This window comes from Gasterosteus aculeatus, chromosome 10 (genome assembly GCF_964276395.1).
Source record: "Gasterosteus aculeatus chromosome 10, fGasAcu3.hap1.1, whole genome shotgun sequence".
NCBI classification, from domain to species: Eukaryota; Metazoa; Chordata; class Actinopteri; order Perciformes; family Gasterosteidae; genus Gasterosteus; species Gasterosteus aculeatus.
In genome coordinates, this window is record NC_135697.1 from 1,212,408 (window position 1) to 1,233,794 (window position 21,387).

At 41.6% G+C, this 21,387-nt stretch overlaps 2 protein-coding genes across 4 annotated transcripts in view; one reads left to right on the forward strand and one right to left on the reverse strand.

The window, feature by feature from the left end:
* Positions 1–3,311: 3,311 nt before the first annotated feature.
* Positions 3,312–21,387, reverse strand: part of gabbr1b (gamma-aminobutyric acid (GABA) B receptor, 1b) — an 87,719-nt gene continuing 69,643 nt past the window's right edge. For 2 of the 3 annotated variants that reach the window (XM_040187859.2, XM_078081281.1), the window contains 6 exons: positions 19,324–19,431; positions 16,231–16,324; positions 15,925–16,052; positions 8,577–8,705; positions 4,707–4,850; positions 3,312–4,391 (listed from right to left, as the gene is read on the reverse strand). In XM_040187859.2, coding sequence (XP_040043793.2) covers positions 4,104–4,391; positions 4,707–4,850; positions 8,577–8,705; positions 15,925–16,052; positions 16,231–16,324; positions 19,324–19,431 — 891 coding nt within the window. In that variant the 3' untranslated portion in view covers positions 3,312–4,103. The remainder of the gene's footprint in view (positions 4,392–4,706; positions 4,851–8,576; positions 8,706–15,924; positions 16,053–16,230; positions 16,325–19,323; positions 19,432–21,387) is intronic. The other variant, XM_078081282.1, reaches the window with a different exon arrangement.
* On the forward strand, positions 10,473–15,472 carry LOC144383612 (uncharacterized). The gene has a single exon (XM_078081883.1). The coding sequence runs from the start codon at positions 11,959–11,961 to the stop codon at positions 12,979–12,981; it is 1,023 nt and encodes a 340-aa protein (XP_077938009.1). The 5' UTR covers positions 10,473–11,958; the 3' UTR covers positions 12,982–15,472.

The following is a 21,387-nucleotide window of genomic DNA, read 5'->3' on the forward strand; positions in this document are numbered from 1 at the left end:
AAACTTGTTGATTAAGTGATTGTATTCTTTAACGATCCCTTCAGAGATGGTTAGTTGAATCATCATGGAAATGTAGTTAAATTGCAGAGCCACCATCATGTTAATAATATTAATTTTTCCCCATAAGGTAAAATTGATACATTTCTATTTGTCTAACTTAGCTTTGTTTTAAAGTAAAGGGTTCATATTAATAGAGATAATGTTTTCGATATCAGAGTCTAAACTCCCAAATATTTCAGACCCTTTGGGATACATTTAAACTGTAATGTCTCTATTATTGCCCGAGTACATTCTTTTGATACATTCTGATTTATACCAATTTATTTTATACCCTGATATTTTTGAAAAGATGTCAATTGTAGAAAGAACCTTAGGAATTGACTTCTTATTGACTTCTTCTTCAATTGAATTCTTATCATGGAATATGTTGCAGAATGATTTAAAACTGATACCACAATCTAAAATGAAAGAAATAGAGGAATGTTCCCAAATATCTCAAAGTTTTTTAAATGAACCTAGTTACATAACTTGCTCTTACTTTTAACTTGTCTTAATCTGTGTTTATTGTTGAAACTATGTGTGTCTTATGTTGTGATTGGTCTTGGTCTGGTCTCCCTTAAAAAGGGATTTTCAATCTTTCAATTTATTTAACCAAGAGAGCCTGGTTAAATAAATGTTCTTTTATTATTATTATTGAACCATCTTCTTCACATTACACATGGTGTTGGTAAAATTTGTCAATACAGGGTTTAAAACTGCCAGACATTCAACAGTCAAAGTGTGTGTTTATATGATGCTTTGCCAGTCACGTATTGTCTTAATACGTGACACTGAGCTTGACGTTGTTATGACAACTTTAAGCTCAGAGCCATGTATTAAGAAACCAAAAGCCCCATCCTATTGCCTCAGTTATTTATTGTGAAGTTAGTATAATGTATACAAGCAGTATCATACTGCTGTAGTTTAACTTTTTATAAAAAGATATGAAACTTAATCATAGAGTCTTTATTTCTGTTCACAGAAGTTACATTTGGAAGTGAGAGCATAGAAGCAGAAGAGTGAACACAGCAGAAAGAGAAATGCAGCACTGACCTATACAGTGGTAATTTGTATATTTGAAGTGTCTAGAGCAGTGGATGAAGTGTGTGAGCGGTTGTTGAAACTAACTGAATAGCATGTGCAGGCTATGCTATGGCCTCTCTTATTACCTACACCTGAAGAAGATCCACCAATTTTGATTAGAGAGCAAATATATCATGAAACACAATGCACAGTGGGTCACATGCAGTATGAGGAGCCTTGTCTATTAAAGGCTTTTTTGCGAGGCTACTACTGCCATGTATTTACGAGTCACTGGGGGCTGAATGTCTATTCTGTGCTATGTGCTTCTTAGCGTGTTTCTTTCTGGTTACTGAGAGTTTAAAACATGTTTAATTTTGAGTGAGCTTCACTCAAAGACGATGATGGTCCACTTCTACACGGCCATCATCGAGTCCATCCTCTGCTCCTCCATCACCGTCTGGTACGCTGCAGCCACAGCCAAGGACAAGGGCAGGCTGCAGCGTGTCATCCGCTCTGCAGAGAGGGTGATCGGCTGCAATCTGCCGTCCCTGCAGGACTTGTTCGCTTCCAGGTCTCTGAAGCGAGCTAAAAAGATTGCGGCCGACCCCTCCCACCCCGGACAAAAACTGTTTGTGCCCCTTCCATCTGGCAGGAGGCTGAGGTCCATCAGGACTACGACCTCCCGCCACACAAACAGTTTCTTCCCGTCGGCAGTCGGGCTCATCAACAGAGCCCGGTCCCCCACTGCCTGACTATAACACTCCACCGGTCACTCCCCTTCATACTGCACATGCCACTTTAACTGCAATTCATCACTTTGTCACTTGTCACTTTGTCTCTTGTCTGTTACTTGTTTGTTAGTGCACTTTATGCTTAATATTTTTCTTTTTTTCTTTTTAATATTTACATTTTTTTAACTTTATTCTCTTGTTTTATACTAACCCATAGCCTTAGCCTTATTCTACTAACACATTGCATTAGCATTTCATTCCACTTTATTTTATTACTTGTGCACTGTTGTCTTGTCTGTTCACTGTCGCGCACTAATCGCCAAGACAAATTCCTTGTATGTTTGAAATATTTTGGCTAATAAATGTTTCCTGATTCCTGATTCATCAAAGCTGTTTGAGTATGAGCATGTTACGTACTATGCTATTGTTATTACGTGGACTTTGGGTTGTCCTCATATCTTGACTGCACTACACCAAAAGATTTTCCCCAAGTGGGAAAATCTGGATCTGAAAGACCCTGAATATGAACTAAACAATGTTAACTGAGGTTTCCTAGAGCAAGGACTATACCCTGGGCCCACATATGGACTTACATACTTAAAAATATTTTAGAACTGTTTTCAAACAAATTATAATCTTCATTGCTGATTGTCCCACCAATGCACCATGATCTGAATGGAAAACAGCAGGAACCAAATCAGTGAGATATTGGGTTAGTGGTTTTAATTCATTTTCATTGAACTATACTTCGTCGGTTTGACTCCGCCCAGTGGCCTTTCTGTGTGGAGTCTGCATGTTCTCCTCGTGTCTGCCTGGTTTCTCTCCAGGTACTCTGGCTTCCTCCCACAGAGACATGCCCTGGGGATCAGGCTAATTGGTGACTGTGTAGAATTGTCTGTAGGTGTGTGAGTGTGAATGGTTGCTTTTCTCTGTGTTGGCCCTGTGATTGGCTGGGGACCAGTCCAGGGTGTACACCGTCTCTCGCCCGAAGTTGGCTGTGATAGACTCCAGCAACTCTTTGTGCAGGATAAGCATTTCGAAGTGTTTGGATGAATGGACACTTAATTTATCTTAACAGAATTTGGTGTCAGCCAATGTGAGCCTTACCTATTTGCCTAGAAACAACAGTCCACATTGCCCTATCTGTTTTCAATCTCTATTAAAATTAATTTATCAAAAGAATAAACAGGGTAACATGTGGTGTTTGGCCAGATTGACATGTATTTTCCACTGGCTGATTGTGGTCACATTGTAGTCAGTTCAAATTGAATGACCAGACATGCCAGGATTATTTCTTACTAAATAAAGAAAAGACTGAAAGGGTTGTGTTTTTGGCCTGACATAAAAGTCATAGAAGTTTTGATGCTTTGGGGCGAAACAGTGCTGCTTGTTTTCGCCTCAGTCCCTATATGTGATAAGATATAAACCGAAATTCTTCTTTTCAACATTAAACACTTGAAGGTTTTGAATGAATGCTTTTAGCCACAGCCTTGATACAGTAAATACCTGACCGACAAAAGCAGTGTACTTTTTTATTCATACCTAAATCTACAGGACTATGTTTGTCCACAGTGAGGGGTTTAGCATGAACACATCCAACTATGTACAAAGACTCAGTAGTCTCCTTGAAAAGAGCCTGCATTGAAAACAGCATTGAAAAAAACACCATCAAACATTCAACAAGAGGAGCTGAAATTACAAAATATTTTACCTTGTCTCAAAACTGACATCATCATGAAGTCTGTCCTTTCATCCAGCCTCTATTACATTACAGTATTACAGTACAAAGCACTAAACACATTAGGAGGCAATGCGAGGTTAAAGATATGATAAATGTTTTGAAATAGTATTCAGCGTACAGCACCCAATTAGCTGCGTTAGCTTTTATACATTAGCTAACAGTAGGGGTCTTCAGCCTTTTTGTCAGAGACCATCTGTTTTTTTCATCTGAATGGAGTATTGTAAGTATTGATTTTCTCCAGCTGTAGCTAGCTTAACACCACTGTTAGTGATAGTTAATTGGTTAGTTAGTTAATAGCGTTGGTTTGTGAGAATCTGAATTTGATTGGCATATAAATCACACGCAGATTAGATACAAATTGTATGATTAAAAAAAAAAAAGATAACGTGATGATCTGGTCAAGCTGGTTATCCTCCGCCATCAACCGATTTCCGGAAGGGGATTTGGAGCCAGCCATTCCAACAGAAACTGATTAATCTTTCAAAACTATGTTCGTACTTGGTTTTCTCCATGTCCATGTAGCTTTGAACATAATCGCCATCCTTGTTCCCCCATTGTTCACCACAACCTCACTTGTACAGCAGCTGCAGATGGCTGGTGTGGTAGTTATTTCGGCTGATCTGGCTGTCCGGTTGGTAAAGACTAGACGAGTTGCCAAAGGACAGGGGGATGAGAGGGATGTCAGAGATGGAGGTGGGGTACCCCGGAGGCGGGGCCAGGGAGCTTGGGTCCCTATAGGGAATGGCATTGGATGAAGAGCTGTAGTTCTGATTGGTGAGAATGGATGCTCTTCTCCTCGATCTCAGTGCCTGCCGCTCTGACAGCTGGTTTCTTAGCTCAGACACCCGCTCTTCTTTCTGAGGGGACAAATAGTGACAACGACTTATCAATCTTCTCCAGGGAAGTCATCTAAACCTATAGATCGGTTCATGGTATGCTTATGGTGTCAGTTGTTTGATTGTTGACAGGAGTCGGAAAGACATGTTTCAGGCTGATTAACTAAACATGGCTATATGTGTCGCTTTATCCAAATTCACATCCAGCTAGTGGTAAGAATCCCTGATAATAGCTTTGATTTAATTTCTCCGGGTTTTTAATTGTTTTCAAAATGTCTGCCTCCACACAGTGCATCCAAAGTAAACTATAATAACAAGAGAAAAGACCCGACTGACCTCCTCAATGATCTTCTGCAGCTCCCTGTTCTCTCTCTCCAGGTGTCTGGACTTTTCTTCGTCATTGTTATTGGTGGACGAGACGGTCTTTGTGGTCTCCTGGGCATCGGACTGCCACTCACCCCGAGTGATCAGGCGCCGCATCTATAAAAAATCCATATGTTATCCTTTCTATAGATCAGAGATCATAGATCTTTCTATTGTCAGGAATTTACCAGTTGCTGAATTTTACCCCGTATATTCCGATGCAGGTCATTACCTGCATAAGAACTTACATTTTTAGCGGTAATGTAAGTGTAGGATTGGACAACTTTTTTTCAACATGCAATTTCATCGACCCTTCAGTTTTTTTCCCACTTCATGTTCAAGGACAGTTGTACTTGAATGTAATGAACTTTTATATATTGTATTAACTGTTTAATTTAATTAATAATGACAAGCCAATTTCAGCATGTTTTAGACAAGACATAACGCCCTTGGACAGCACGACAGTTTGACTATATTCCCCTGCTTCAATAGATAAAGCAGGGTTTAAACTACGTTTGAGTCATTGAATCTCCTTTTTACAGTGTTTTTTCATTGAAACTTTAGCGACAAGGATACAAAATTATTATTTACAGAGGGAGTTTTCATCCTCCATTGCTGTTCCTACATCCGTTCCTCCATCAGCTGACGCAGAGGAAGCAGTGAAAACCATCCCCTCCACTATGTCTGGACCGCAGATTCAACATTCAGGTCCATTTTTGGCAATTACTGGTGACTTAAATGACACCACGCAAAATAGAGCAATGCCAAATTTAGCCAGTTATCATGTTAACTGCCCACACATGAAACACTACAACGTTGACCTACTGATTTGCTAATGGTAGCATTAGCAAACTAACAGTGCCAGTGCCCTCCTCCCCCACCTAGTATGTCTGATTACAACTTGGTCCGGTTAATACCAAAGCATTTTCCTATTTTGAAGAGGTAGCATGTAACCACCATGACTGTGAAGAGGTGGAGACAGGAGGCTAAATGTCACAACCGGACAATGAACCTGAATCCAAATCCACAACTCCAGTTGCAAAATGGAAGTTTATTACAAAAGGCCAAAAATGAAAATCGCTCTCGGATAGGAAAACCCTATACTAACCCTATACTAAACCTTAGAAAGAAAAATGATCTAGAAAATAAAAGCTAGACTGGAAAAAAAAAGAGAGTAAAACAGAAATCGAGCCTGAACAAAGAACAAAAACCTGTCAATGCCAAAGGGCATGGGTAAACGCGGGTTCTCTATCACACAGGTCAAGACGAACTGGCACAGGGCCAAGGGAGAGCAGACAATATATACACAGAGGGTAAGGGCACAGTTGGAAACAACAATCAGGGGCAGGGCAGACAATAGGACTTGCACACAAGGGGAAGAAGCAAGTTGCCTGAAACAAGAGGAAGGTTAACTTTCAAAATAAAACAGGAAATCATAGACATGAGACAACCTGATTAAATTAACTTAACAGCGTTTCCTGAATATGAATATGTTTCCTGCAGGACTGCTTTGCGTCAACGTACTGGGATGTGCTATGTGGAACACATGGGAAGGACATGAACGGTGTGAGGGACAGGATCACACAATACATTCAGTTGTGCAAACACACCACTATACCAATGTACTCTGTGTGGCATCACAAGGGGCCCAAGTTGTGGGGCTGCTAATCCCTCCACCAGATTGGTGGCCACATCACAAAATGGGCGCTATTTTACATTGTTGATGGTTGTATGATTGAAGGAATTACCTTAGTTGCCTGTTTTTTTGTGGCAGAATATAACGTCACCTTCTTTTAAACCTTCTAATCTCTTACCCCAGGGACGTAGCATGGCAAAAAACACATCAAACAGCATCAGCAGATAGCACTGAATCTAGTGATACTGTTTATATTTCCGATATTTCCGAAACCCACCATCCACCACCATTCTGAATCCCGGTCTGTTTTTGGGTTCCTTCCCAAACTATGACACTGTTTGTGACAATTTTTTCAGGTGAATCTCAAAAATCAAAGTTATTTGATTTGATGTAATATTGATGTATTTCTTCAATTGGCTGTGAAATTAAAAAAAGATGAAAATAATCTCTAAAATCAATCTCCAATGTGGATGTATAACATATGCTTGCCAATCTTTAACCTCCAGCCCCGGTCCTACCCCACCAAATGATCCAGTGTGGTGTTCAAAACAGGACCGTCAACGAATATTCTATATTCAAATAGTTAACTATCTTTCACATTCGAATGTGAAAATAAATATTCGAATGTAAAAAAAAAGAAGCAGCGGCAGCAGTGGCACAACTGTCTGCTTTGCGGGTGGATGCGCGCCTGTACTAACTATATTGCATGAATAAAATAGGCTACTAGGCTACAACAACAGCTTCATGCACTGGTTTGGTTATTTGCCATTTCATGCCAAGGAAAAGTTCTGTGTTTACAACACAGATCGCTCGACGCGTTCAATGTCGGTACTGTAAAACTTTCAGTTTCAATCACTGAATGAAGCTTGCCATATTTGGGACAAGAATCGCGACCTTAAACTGCTTGCACAAAACTCTTGATCAGCACTCAGCATTTGTTTATTGTTGTTGTTCATTTAAACCACTATGCACAGAGAGCGCGACGGTGCGAGAGAGTGAAAGAAAGAGCGCGTGTGTGCGAGTGAGAGGTCTGAAGTCATGGCCATTAGTTCATTTACTTATTTTTGTGTGGGTAATATGTTGTTAAATATGTTTAAACTTAAATAAAAGACCCATACAAGTAGTTATGTCTCGTATTAATTTGTCCTGTTATTGACGTGCCTAATGCGCAACCAGATATTCAACTATATTTGAATATGTTTTTTTTAAAGCGAATATTCGCTTAATATATTCGCGAATAACGCAATCACCAACCTCTCAGAGGATTCGGGAATGGGCTACAGAATGGAATAATCAACAGACCCCATTTCCATCCTGTCTCCTTCCTAATAGCTGGGGCATTCAGAGACTTGTGCCAAGTTTCCAAGTCCTGTAGTGGGGGGCAGTCTTCCCTGGGGCAGTCGACTCTGCTGCGAGGGACCAAGGGGTAGACAAACAGCCGTTCTGATGGCCATCACTGGAGGGGGACACGGGAGAATTGTGGCCAGCTGTCTGGTCTGTGCCCATGTTTTTCACCTTCACTGCCTCCCTCTACTATAGGTCCTTTCAGGTTGTCTACATGTACCTACCACCCTCGTTTTCGGACCTGGAGGGTGAGTTACAGTTCCATCCGCATGAGCACTGGTGTGTAGGTGTCACCTCACCTGGAAGCTTGAGCGGCACTACTTCAGTGAGGACAGTCAACAATCACTGCACGCTAGCTCCTCGCAACTGTGCAGGACAGAAGGTCTGGTTGTCCACCCAGGATCTTCCACTTGTAAGTGGGCGCCGCGGTTCATCAGCCCCTTCCCCATCTCAAAGGTGATTAATCCATCCTATCTTTCATTTGTCAAAGGTAAAGCCAGTAAGGACCAGCCTACTGGCCCCTTTCTCTTTACCATCGGCTCTTTTGATGAAATTGCACTTTCTTGTTTCTTGTTCTGGGTTTGTATCTTCATGGTTGAAATCCACTTATTGAATATCGCTTTAGAAGCGTCAGCTAAATGACGGGTGCAAATCTGTGCAACAAGGGTCAACATTTGGTGGGGTAAAAACAACCAAAAGAATATGAGCTGTGATAAAATTGAATACAACATGAATTAGACTGTCAAAAGATGGGTAAGATGAAATGATTGCACACAACCATGGTGGTGAAAGCAAAGCAGAGTGAAGGGCATTCCATTTAATCTACAGGCAGGATATGATAAGACGAAAGGCTTTGCGTTTACCTTCGGGATGAACAGAACCACCAGCGTGATGTAGACTGAGAAGACGATGGCCAAGGAGGCGAAGGCAAAGGAGGCATCTTGCTGAGAGGACAGGATCATGGTGACAGGAGCTGTTATCATACAGAGCACCTGAGATAAACAGTGGAAAGAAACAACTTTAGTTATTTTATTATAGAAAATGGCATTTGTCAAGTCACTCTGAGCCTGTAAGTCAACAGGCAGAACATTCTGTAACCACTATAACAGGTCATTTAGCAGACGCTTTTATCCAAAGCGACTTACATTACACTTTAAACCCATGGCTTTTTCACACTTTTGCCCGGGGAGCAATTAGGGGTTAGGTGTCTTGCTCAGGGACACTTCGACATGGAACGTGGGGCAGCCTGGTATCGAACCAACAACCTTGTGCTTCCCAGCACACCTTCTCTAACCCCTGCGCCACAACGACCCCATACTATAGACCAAAATAATTTCATTCTAAACCTAAATCAATATTGAAAGGTACCTGAACACTGATCAGCTATGATAACAATAAAAACACATTGTTAATTTGCACTTATTGACTTGCTTGTTATAACTAAACTTAAACTTAATTTTGAACTGCTGGACATTTATGGTTTGATTGGGATATGTGTTCCGTTTGCATACAGCTGTTTTTTCCCCGATTTTGGATGGGCTGCCTTGTTTGTATTTGATTTAGGTTACCTTTTGCAGCGGGGGTACACAGCTGGTCGGGTAAATTATTGCGCCTTGGTCAGAGGATAAACCTCTATAAATACGACCGGGAATAAAGTTTTGTTTTAAGGATTTTTAGGATTCTTTACATGGAATGTGATAAATAAGAAGTAGACACTTGATGCAATGTGATTTATATGACGTCGGTAATGGGTAGATTTAGTGTTAACTTAAAAAGGAATAAATACTGTAGTATACTGCAGTTTAGACTGTAACATGTTGTAAAAAATATTTTCTAAGGCGTCAAATTTGCTGTATTTACAATGAACCGTATACAGTGGGAAGAACAAGTATTTGATACACTTGTTCTCCCCACTGTATTACTGTCTATAATGTCTTGTATTTTTACAGGAATTGGTTACAGTGCACCGTTTTGAGCTTATTCAGCTCCAGGTTGTTTTGATCCAGAGGACTAGCTTGACAACCACCAGTCTGTACGGAGACTCGTCACCGTTCCGGATGACGCTGATGTCTGTTGTTTTTTCAGCGGTGAAGTCTTTGTGTGGAGGGAGCAGAGCGGTGGGAAGAGCACACATCCCTGAGGAGCGCTGGGGCTGATCGACCAGTCCATCGACCTGTCTACCGGTAGGGGATCCTTGTGATGATCTTCAGGTGAGTCAACACCAGCCTCACAAAGGATTTCATGAACACAGACGTCAGGGCCTGTAGGCATTTAATCCTGTGAGGGAGAATTTCTGATTTCTTGATGGTGGCGTATTTGAAGCAGGAGGGGACACACAGCTTCAGTGATTTCCGCTTCAGTGATTGGTTAAATATAAGAGCAAGATGAGGGCCAGCTGGTCAGCACAGACTTTCTGGCAGGAAGTCAACATGTTGTCTTAGTCGAGGGAAAAAGCTGACTCACATTCACTTCGCAGTTTGAGTTCTTGCACGCCCCTCCACACTGATGTGGGAACTTTAAACACTTGTTTTTTTTCAGCATCTCCATGCAGCTCTTCTTAGCTGCCTTTTATTTCCCTCATTAGTGAGTTTATTTTCTGGTTGTACTTCAAAAACACTCCAATCAGTGCAGACAAAGCAGAACTGTATTCTTTCTTTGCCTTGTTTGTAACTTTTTTTTATTTTGAAAGTCTGTTAGTCATTGACTCACATACAGACAAATTATTGGTCACAGGAGGTGGTGTTAACCCGATTGATTGATTGGAGGACACACGGCGGCGGTGACGGTAAGCGTGTTGCGTCACTTCCTGTTGCCAGCGTGTTTGATGTCATCGAACTTTTCACAGCTCTAGCTATACTGAGTTGACTGTAGCGTGATATTTTTCATCACAAACAGTGAATTCTTATCTATGTGAGGCGCTGTTAAACGCCTCACCGCCTAGCAAATTTTCGCTCCATCGAATAGTTGCTTGGACGTTGTTTAGCGTCAACGTTACTTCTATTAGCGTTAGCATTAGCTTAGCAGCTAACCTGGTGATGTCTTCCCTCCCTACCTCTCCTGCTCTTTCTTGCTCGGTGTGTCACATGTTTAGCTATTCCTCTGCCTCCCTTACGGATAATGGTACATGTAAGAAGTGTAGTATATTTGATAAATTGGAGGCGAGGCTTAGTGAGCTAGAATCACGGCTCCGCACCATGGAAGCTCAGTCGTTAGCCGCTGTAGTTACCCAGCCTACCCCCGTAGCCGGTGCGGGCCACATAGACGTAGCGTTCGCTCCTGCTAGCCGTCCCCCGGCAACCCCCGAGCAGCCGGGAGGCTGGGTGACTGTCCGGAGTAAGCATAAGTCTAAATCGAAGCACACGGTTAACCACCAACCACTTCACGTTTCAAACCGCTTCTCCCCACTCGGCGACACACCCGCTGAGAAGCCAACTCTGGTGATAGGTAGCTCCATTCTGAGGAACGTGAAGTTAGCGAAACCAGGGACCATAGTTACATGTATACCGGGGGCCAGAGCGGGCGACATTGAGTCTTATCTTAAACTGCTGGCTAAGGATAAACGTAAATACAGTAAGATTGTAATACACGTCGGCGGTAATGACTCCCGATTACGTTGCTCGGAGGTCACTAAAGTTAATGTGGAATCGGTGTGTACATACGCTAAAACAATGTCGGACACCGTAGTTTTCTCTGGCCCCCTCCCAAACTTGACAAGTGACGACATGTACAGCCGCATGTCGTCATTCCGCCGCTGGTTGTCGAGGTGGTGCCCAGTAAATAATGTGGGCTTCGTTGATCACTGGAAGACGTTTTGGGGAGAGCCTGGTCTGATTAGGAGGGACGGCATCCATCCCACTTTGGACGGAGCTGAACTTCTTTCTAAGAACCTGACCCAGTTTCTTAGTGGACTTAATCCATGACCCAGAGTTCAGACCAGGGAGCAGAGTCGCAGTCTTACACACTTCTCTGCGCTTCAATCTGAGCAGTCACTCAGCATAATGAACCCTATAGAGACCTTGTCTACCTTTAACTTAGATAAGTGTGTCCGTGGGGCAAACAACCGAGGAGTTGTAGTAAATAACTTAATTAAAGTTAAAACTAATAATGCAATAGTGCAACAAAATAGGAGAATTAAAGGGGGTCTTTTGAATATCAGATCTCTGTCATCTAAAGCTGTTTTGGTAAATGAACTAATATCAGATCACCATGTTGATGTATTTTGTCTTACTGAAACGTGGTTGTTGAATGGGGAATATTTGTTTAAATGAAGCGACTCCTCCGAGTCATGTTAATACTCATATTCCCCGAGGCACAGGCCGAGGGGGTGGAGTGGCAGCTATTTATGACTCCTGCCTTTTAATAAACTTTAAACCTAAGGTGGATTATAACTCATTTGAAAGCCTGGTTTTCAGTCTTTCGCAACCGACCTGGAAAATAATCCAGCCGGTTCTCTTTGTAATAGTGTACAGGGCCCCAGGTCCTTATTCAGAATTTCTTTCTGAATTTTCACAGTTCTTAACGAGTTTGGTCCTTAAAACGGACAAGGTAATTATTGTGGGTGACTTTAACATTCATGTGGATGTCGACAACGACAGCCTTAGTACTGCATTCCTTTCATTGTTAGATTCAATTGGTTTCTGTCAGTGTGTAAATAAACCAACTCACTGTTTTAACCACACTCTCGACTTGGTTCTTGTGTATGGGATTGAGATTGAACATTTAACAATTTTTCCACAGAACCCTCTCCTGTCGGACCATTGTCTGATAACCTTTGAATTTCTACTATCAGAACCACCTCCTCCTACCAAAGGTTTCTACAGTCGACGCTTATCGGATACCGCTGTAGCCTTATTTAAAGAAGCCTTATTTAAAGAAGCCATTCCTTCTGCTCCAAGTTCAGTGCCCTGCCTCAAGATACAAGAAGACTCCTGTGAGATCCTCAGTCCGTCCCAGATCGATAATTTTGTCGATACTGCTACAGGCTCTTTGAGAGTGGCGCTGGATGCTATTGCTCCTCTGGAAAGAAGAATAGCAACAAGAAGGAAGTCTGCTCCGTGGTATAACCCTCAAACACGGAACCTAAAGCAAACTGTGCGGAAGCTTGAACGATTATGCCGTTCCACCAAATCAGAAGGATCTAGGCTAGTTTGGCAAGACAGCCTTAAAACGTATAAGAAGGCTCTCCGTAACGCAAGAGCATCTTATTACTCATCATTAATAGAGAAAAATAAAAACAACTCCAGGTTTCTCTTCAGCACTGTAGCCTGACTGACAGAGAGTCACAGCTCTGTCGAGCCGTGTATTCCTTTGGACCTCACTAGTAACGACTTCATGAACTTCTTCAATGATAAGATTCTGACTATCAAAGAGAAAATTGATGGTCTCCTGCCTTCAACCAGTGCCGACCTGTCCTCCGATGTAGGAACCTTGGATGCAGCAGTGGGCCCTGATGCCTGTTTGGATGCCTTCTCTTCCATCAACCTTGATCAACTGACTTCTTTATTTTCAAAGTCTAAATCTTCTACTTGTCTCTTGGATCCGATTCCGACCAAACTGCTTAAGGAAGTTTTTCCTTTAGTTAGCACATCCTTATTAGATATTATGAATCTGTCTTTGTTGACAGGACATGTACCACAGTCCTTCAATTAAACCTCTTCTTAAGAAACCTACTCTTGCTCCAGAGGTGTTGGCTAACTACAGACCTATCTCTAATCTTCCCTTCCTCTCTAAGATCCTTGAGAAATCCGTCGCAAATCAATTATGTGACTTTCTACAAAACAATGCTTTGTTCGAGGATTTACAGTCAGGATTTCGAGTGCATCACAGTACAGAAACCGCACTGGTGAAAATTACGAATGATCTTCTACTTGCATCGGACCAAGGACTCATCTCTTTTCTTGTCTTGCTGGACCTCAGTGCCGCATTTGATACCATAGACCATTGTATCCTGTTGCAGAGACTAGAACATTTAATTGGTATCAAAGGAACTGCACTCAGCTGGTTTAAATCCTACCTATCGGACCGATCCCAGTTTGTGCTTGTAAACGGTGAATCCTCAAAGACCACCAATGTTGGTCACTGAGTCCCACAAGGTTCTGTACTTGGACCGATTTTATTTACCCTCTATATGCTTCCTTTGGGCGATCTTATCGGGAAACACCGCATAAACTTCCATTGTTATGCAGACGATACTCAACTGTATCTGTCGATCAAGCCAGAAGAGACGGACCAGTTAGTTAGACTTCAAGAATGTCTTGGAGACATCAAAACTTGGATGACCGGCAACTTCCTGATGCTAAACTCAGAAAAAACGGAAGTTATCCTGATAGGCCCAGAGCGCCTTCGAAGCCAGCTGTCACGTGATACAGTTTTTATGGATGGAATTGCTCTGGTACCCAGCAGCACAGTCAGGAATCTGGGAGTTCTCTTCGACCAGGATATGACCTTCAACTCGCACATAAAGAAGACTTCAAGGACTGCCTATTTTCATCTACGTAACATATCAAAAATCAGGAACTTCCTGTCTCAAAGTGATGCAGAAAAATTAGTTCATGCCTTTGTCACTTCCAGACTGGACTACTGTAATTCTTTGTTATCAGGCTGCTCTTATAAATCTCTTAAGCCTCTCCAGTTGATTCAGAATGCTGCAGCACGTGTATTAACAAGAACTAAGAAAAGGGATCATATCACTCCTGTATTAACTTCTCTGCACTGGCTCCCTGTTAAATCAAGAATAGATTTTAAGGTACTTCTCCTCACCTACAAGGCACTTGCTGGTGAGGCACCGTTGTATCTTCAAGAGCTTGTAACACCTTATTGCCCTACAAGGCAACTGTGCTCCATAGATGCTGGGTTACTTGTTGTTCCTATGGTTTTAAAAAGTAGGCTGGGGGCCAGAGCCTTCAGTTATCAAGCTCCTCTTTTGTGGAACCAGGTTCCACTTTCAGTCCGGGGGGCAGATTCGGTCAGCTCTTTTAAAGTAAAACTTAAAACGTTCCTCTTTGATTCTGCCTATAGTTAGGGCTGGCTCAGGTTAGTCCGGACCAGCCCTTAGTTAAGCTGCTATAGGCTTAGAATGCCGGGGGAATTCTTAGGACACACCAAGCTCCTCTCTCACGCTCTCGTTCTACCATAATTCAAGTTTTATTAATGCACATGACTAATTCAGCTTCTTTCGGGGAGTTTTTTTTTGTGTGTGCTTTCTCCCCTATCAGGTCTCCGTAGATCGTGGTTCCTTCGGGACCCTGGTCCTGACACCTACCGTGGCCATGCTGACGCCTGCTGCTGCCATCATCATCATTATTTTAGATATTAATCATATTACTTTACTCATAAACCGACATTACCCTCTCCTAAAATCTCTGCTCTCCCTCCCCACAGGATTCTGTGGATGGTGGTTCTATCTGATGGTGGTTGCCCCTGCAGTGGTCCTGCTGTGCGCCTGGCTTACTACTCACAATTACTTGAATCATTTCTGTCATAGGAATTGCATGTATTATACATTGTTCATTCTGTACACATGGCATCCATTGTAGTCTGTCCATCCCGGGAGTGGGATCCCTCCTCTGACGTTCTCCCTAAGGTTTCTTCCCTTTTTTCCCTCTCGTAAGGTTTTTTTTCATTTTTTGGGGAATTTTTCCTGTGGCGATGGAGGGTTTCGGGGCAGAGGATGTTGTATGTGTACAGACTGTAAAGCCCTCTGAGGCAAATTTTGTAATTTGCGATTTTGGGCTATACAAAATAAAATGACTTGACTTGACTATTGACTTGGGGAAGGTGTCATCATGCTTCTCAATCAATGACAGAATTTGTGGGCGGACATAAGACTGCTGACTGTTTATGCCGTCCCTGATAGAAGAAATGTTATCTGGCTTGTTAGAAATGTTATGATTGTGGGAGTTAAAACCTTAATCCCCGGGCAGTGGCAAATAGCTCAGCTTTTATATTTGAATTTACATTTTCTTTTTATTTAAATACGTTGTATCAAATAAGTTGATTTAAAATATTTTACCTGTGTTTTCACAAATATTTTATATATATATAATTTTTTTTTTTACTGCATGACAATGTATACATAATTTTCCTACATGTTGGTTTACTGAAGACTGTAACCTTTTTAAGTGCATCTTTTAGGTCATACTCTTTGGCAAATTAATGCAAACACCTACCCACACACAATTACAAAAACACACTCCAACTAACTGAACTCACAGCAACATTGTAGATGGCCATGCCCACCGCTCGATGGTCATTGATCTTCTCTGTGGAGATGGACTTGGTCTCATAGGCCAGGAAGATGCCAAGCAGCAGCAGTAAACCTTTGTAACCATAGACCACACCTGCAGTAAGGAAACAGAAGGGCAGCTGTGAGAAAAGTTGGAGCTGTTAGTACTAAACTGCTAAACAAAAGTGTATATAAAGAGGGTTCAGAGTTCTCACAGTACGTTTTAAATCTTAAAAAAGCCAAATTCCTGCACACACCTCCAACTTATATAAATTACACAGATTTCTTCTCACCCAGCCATGTGTTCATCTTTTCTGAGCTGCAGTGCTCCAGTAAAGGCTGGATCAAAACATCTAGGTCTCCTTTGGGGGCTTCTTTGGTGAATTTCTGCATACATACACACAGGTGAAGAACAACAATACTTCATTGTTTAACCATAGCCTGTCTTTAGGCCTCTATTCCTTGAATTTGCAAACGCATAGTAAAAAGGCTCTATCTCTACAACCACAAGGTCTATCTGTAAAATGTATGAATGAATTTAGCTTTGCTCCAGGGCAGGCTAAGATTAATCCTGGAGTCTCATGTGTTAAATCAGTTGCTGCTCTGATCCAAAACAAACGTGTTTGTTATTTCGTTGTCTCCTGAATGTGTTCGGATTTATTTCCATTAACATGCATTACTTGTCACTATTGCTGTCACAAGTTTGATTTTAAACCCTACTATTGCAGTTGGTGGTCCCCAACCTTTTTTTTTCTTCTTTTTACCATTTTCGTCTCAATTATTCCGCAGACCGGTCAAGAAGGTCTAACTGATAATAAACACGTCAAAATAGCATGGGGGGGAGGGGGAGTAGTCGCTGCGGGGGGACCGACCGACGGGGAGGGGTAGCGCTCTCTGTCTCTCTCTCTCTCTAAACATGATGAGGGCGATGTATAAAGCCACCTGTGTTTTTTCCTGCACCATGACATGCCCATTTCTGTGTGTACACACACAGAATGTAACTATTTAAGGAGCATTGTTCTGTGATTACATCACATGTCATTTAGCTGAATCTTTTATCCAAAGCGACTTTCATTGCATTTTAACCCATCCCACACAGTGGAAGCAGGCTGCAGTTCCCAGCACACCGTCGCTACTCCATAGCTCCACAGTTCCACTTTGCATGTTTTAATAGTTGGATATTAAGAATTCTATTAGTTTTCATACTTTATCTCCAAATACATCCTGCCAAATCCCAACTGCTTTAATATTACATTGTCACATTGTGGAGTTTTATTTTGTATTTCCCTGGTTCTGAAAAAGGCACAACCATAAGTGTTAACTACTTTGTTTATCTGGACAATATGTTTATATGTGATTATTGAAAAGAGAAATCAATATAACTCAAAAAAAACCTTCAAATTATGTGAAATTTGCCTGAAGTGAAATTAACGCCCTGTAAGGCCAATAAAAATGGAGATACCAGGCTACATCTACATTGAGTCGAAAGTACACATACTCTACTCTGGATTAGTACTCTAGAGGAGTCTTTTGTTAAGCCACACGGCGGGAAGTCTGAAAGTCCATTTTTTTCGTCCTGTGGCCCCAGACTGTACGACACATATTTTATTGTATTTATTGCGATCTGTCCAGGCAAGATCGCGCGTTTTTAACAAACCGCATACAACCATATGTGCCTTTTTACAACATCCCATCACTGTGCTGAATATAGTACAATAAAGTGTAGGGTAATTGTATTGTTAAACGATACACTGGTATAACGTTACTAAATATTAAGTAATATAAAGGACGTTTGCTCAAGGACGATAACGTGTGTGTGTGTGTGTGTGTGTGTGTCTTAAAAGAGCCATGTGGTAGTGCTTGAGCATATGATGTCTCTCCATGGGACAGTTCCCTCTGCATGGAAGTATGATGTGAAGTCCGGTGCCCAATCCGGGCTAACGGCTAGCCCCATTTACTGCTGGAAGTGGCAATCATCCAGACGCAGTCTGTCGGTGAAGTTCGCTGAGCTGTCTGCGCCTACGGATACTATTTAGTACAAAAACATGACTGTTTGATCGGACGTGAGTAAAGCTTCCACAACAAGTAGAGTCGCTATGACAAGTACAGAGTCGCGGTTGATGCAAGGAAAAAGCAATGGCGGAAAGTTGATCTGTTTCAGGGTGATAAACCACCCCCCTGTCGCGTCTGGCTCAAATACGCAATACACGCAAATTGACAAATCTATCCCGAGAGTCCTGCGGCGCTCAAGGTGATGCGACACATTCACAACGCATTTTTTTTTAATCTCACTTTAAACATTTGGTTAAGATGACAGCTGCATTTGAGTCCTCCTGTTTTTGGGACACCCTAAACATTCATGTCAAAACCCATAAACGTTGATAAATTGATGGAAGTCTGTAAGGATTACAGGTACTTAAACCCAAAAGCACAACTCGAAAACAGAAGTGCAAGTAAAGTACTTGTGTTCAGGCAAAGTAAAAACTGGGAGAACAGTTTATATTAATATTTAGTAATGTTATACCAGTGTGTCTAACAGTACAATTACCCTACTATATTCTTTAACTTTTTGCATTTTCTGCATTTGATGTGAAATCGACGGGAGAAACACGCTGCTCAATCGCAGGTTCGCTTCCGTCCAGCGGCATTGCGTCTGTGCATAGTTTGTATGCAATCCTGTGGCGCAAAACACTGGCGACGCGTCCGGTGTGAATGTACGATGACTCGGCACTGAGCTTCCTTGATTAAATAGCAATACACCTGCAGTTATATACTTGAGCTCCAAACTCATGTCACAGCTACTCATGGTCAGAAATAGTTTAGGCCTATATCAGGAAAAAACCCTGGGAGCTGACTTTACCCTGAGATAGATTAGACAACCTGGGTCTCAGGGCCCAACTTTAAGGGCCCACCAATATCCAATTTACCTGTACACCACTGTGTAGTTACTTTTACAATCACATTGTAGTACTACATGAAAGGGGGGGGAGGGTGGGAGTAGGTTGGCTACAAGGATTTAACTATGCATTATTAGCACATACGTTTTCATTATACTATCCAGCATCATTTTAGGATTGACAGTTAAGATAGTGGTTACAAATGTGGCTATAGTCTATGGTGGTTGTTCCTACTGTGGTCCTGCCTTATACGTGGCTTACTACTCTAAATATTCAATATTTGAATAATTTTTGTTGTAGGTATTGAATGTAATATACATATTTTACGTTGTTCGATCTGTACACACGACATCCATTGCATTCTCGCCATTCAAATACTTTAAGCTTGTAGACTTAGTTCTTCTTGCAGGGTCATTGCATTTATGAAGGAACGTTAAATAGTTTTTTTCCCCACTTACAAATAAATAACAATTAATGGATTGGTCATACCTCTACTGTGACATGTAAGGGATCCACAATCTGCCAGATGATAAGAGACAGGATGTCGATTGCGAGCAGAACGCCTAGAGTAGTATAGAGTTTCCATGGTTCCAGGTGCTGGTGGAAGAAACAGATATGGTGTTCACTGCTGGAGCATGACAAGAGATCAGAAATTTGAGCGGTAGGGATTTATTAAGCTATAAGACTAGCATAAGCTGGTTTACAAAACAATGATCCATCACTAACTGAAGACAATTAAGTCAGTCCTCAAAGCACTAGGCCATGGCAGGAAAAAAGACAAAGTGGCTGTATTGGACGAGGAGTAATAACTGCCTGACTCTATATAAATAAAGCTGTTCCTTTCATGTTTTCAGGATTAAAGATTCTGTGAAAACCGCTCCCTGCTCCTCAAAGTGGAACTTTAAAAGCTTAGTATCTCTGAGAAACATGTATTTATTTTGTATTTTGTATTTTGTATTTCACACTTTTTCAATTAACGTTGGATTTGAATGTTAAGTTGCAATGCATTTAGGCATGGAGGAGGGTTGCGTAGTGCATCTGACATTCAGGTAAAGATTCCATTAGTAATTGCTCCTTCTGAATTATTAGCTTAGAAGTAATGTCACGTACGGGTGTGGTGACCATTGTAAATGTAATTGGCGTGTATGCAATGGGTAAATGTAAAAGAACCGGAAGGGACTGGAGATGATTGACCCGGAGTTGGACAGCTGTGATCTGAAAGGATGGGACTGATTGCGGGACTGTGATTGGCCAAGGCAATCGTTAATAGCCGCTGCAGAAGAAGCCAGGAAAGGACAACGACAACAAGGACGCGGCGGGCCGGGAGACCAGAGACCAGGAAGTGCCGGCGATACTACGAGCATGTTTGCATGCCCTTGAAAGGGACGTAGCTATGCGGGACCTGAAGCAGGAGATGGGCGCGGTATGAGACCGGCGCGATTTTAAGAAAATGTCTCTTCCTCGTCAGGGCTGGTAGAACGGAGCTGGCTAGGGGCGTGCGGTATTCCGGACACGGCAACGACGCAGCACAAGACTACCACCGCGCGGGTACAGGGGTATTCCTTGAGTCAAAACTAAACATGTAGATGCAGCGCTCATATTTTCGCAGAAAGCTGCAGGTCTGCTGAGTGCCTCAGCTCCTTTTAAATCTAGATGAAATACTTTTGTTTGCTGCTGCCTTTTAATTATTTCGTAGTAATACTAGTACTATTTTGGATTTTTTGTACTCTAAACTACACTGCAAATTTGAATATTTATTTCAATCAATGTGCTTAACAGTTTCAAATCTCCTATCTTTGTTTGGATGGTTTTAATGGTTTTATGTGAAGCACTTATTTTGCCTTGCTGATAAAATGAATAAAAATAGCCTTGCCTTTCCTTACATTAGATAGCACTGTATAATCAACGCTATGATGGTACCATGTTGTTTTCATTAATCTGGTTGTAGGCTAATACTAATATTAATGCCATTTAAGTGTACAAAAAGCTGGGCAGGAACCAGCTGGTAAAAAAGGACTATACAGATGTTTTATTTATTACAGTACTAGTATATTTATAATATTTCTGGAATTGTATTTCTGGTATAAGGATACTATCAATATTGTATCAAAATCATAATTTTAGTATTGTGACAAACCTATCTAGGCCTGCTCTATATGGAACGTGTCAATATAGATTATATTACATGTGTCATGACAAGTACAGATCACACAGGGCTACATGTACATTTAATACTACGATTGTAAGAACAAAACCATGTTAATGCTCTGGTAAAACGAGAACCTGAAAATGAAGTAAATTGAATAAGATGTGTGAATGAAAAGCAGCAAAATTGCTGAACCTTTATTGAACCTCCTTAAAATTGTCTTCACTTACACTACTCACTTCTGGCCTTCTGAAAATTGAAGGGGAAAACCTAAGTAGCCAAAGGGGCTTTCTTTCCCTCCCCCACACACACTTTTGAGTCTGTCTGTATTGTCTTGTGTCGGGCATTATTCTCCTGGCTTGAAGTTATCTGTAATTATCCACAGCTGCGTTCCATAAAGCTGATAA

What these genes read in the sequence shown, in the direction of transcription:
- LOC144383612 (XM_078081883.1), top strand. Translation starts at nt 11,959, where the DNA reads ATGGGGAATATTTGTTTAAATGAAGCGACTCCTCCGAGTCATGTTAAT.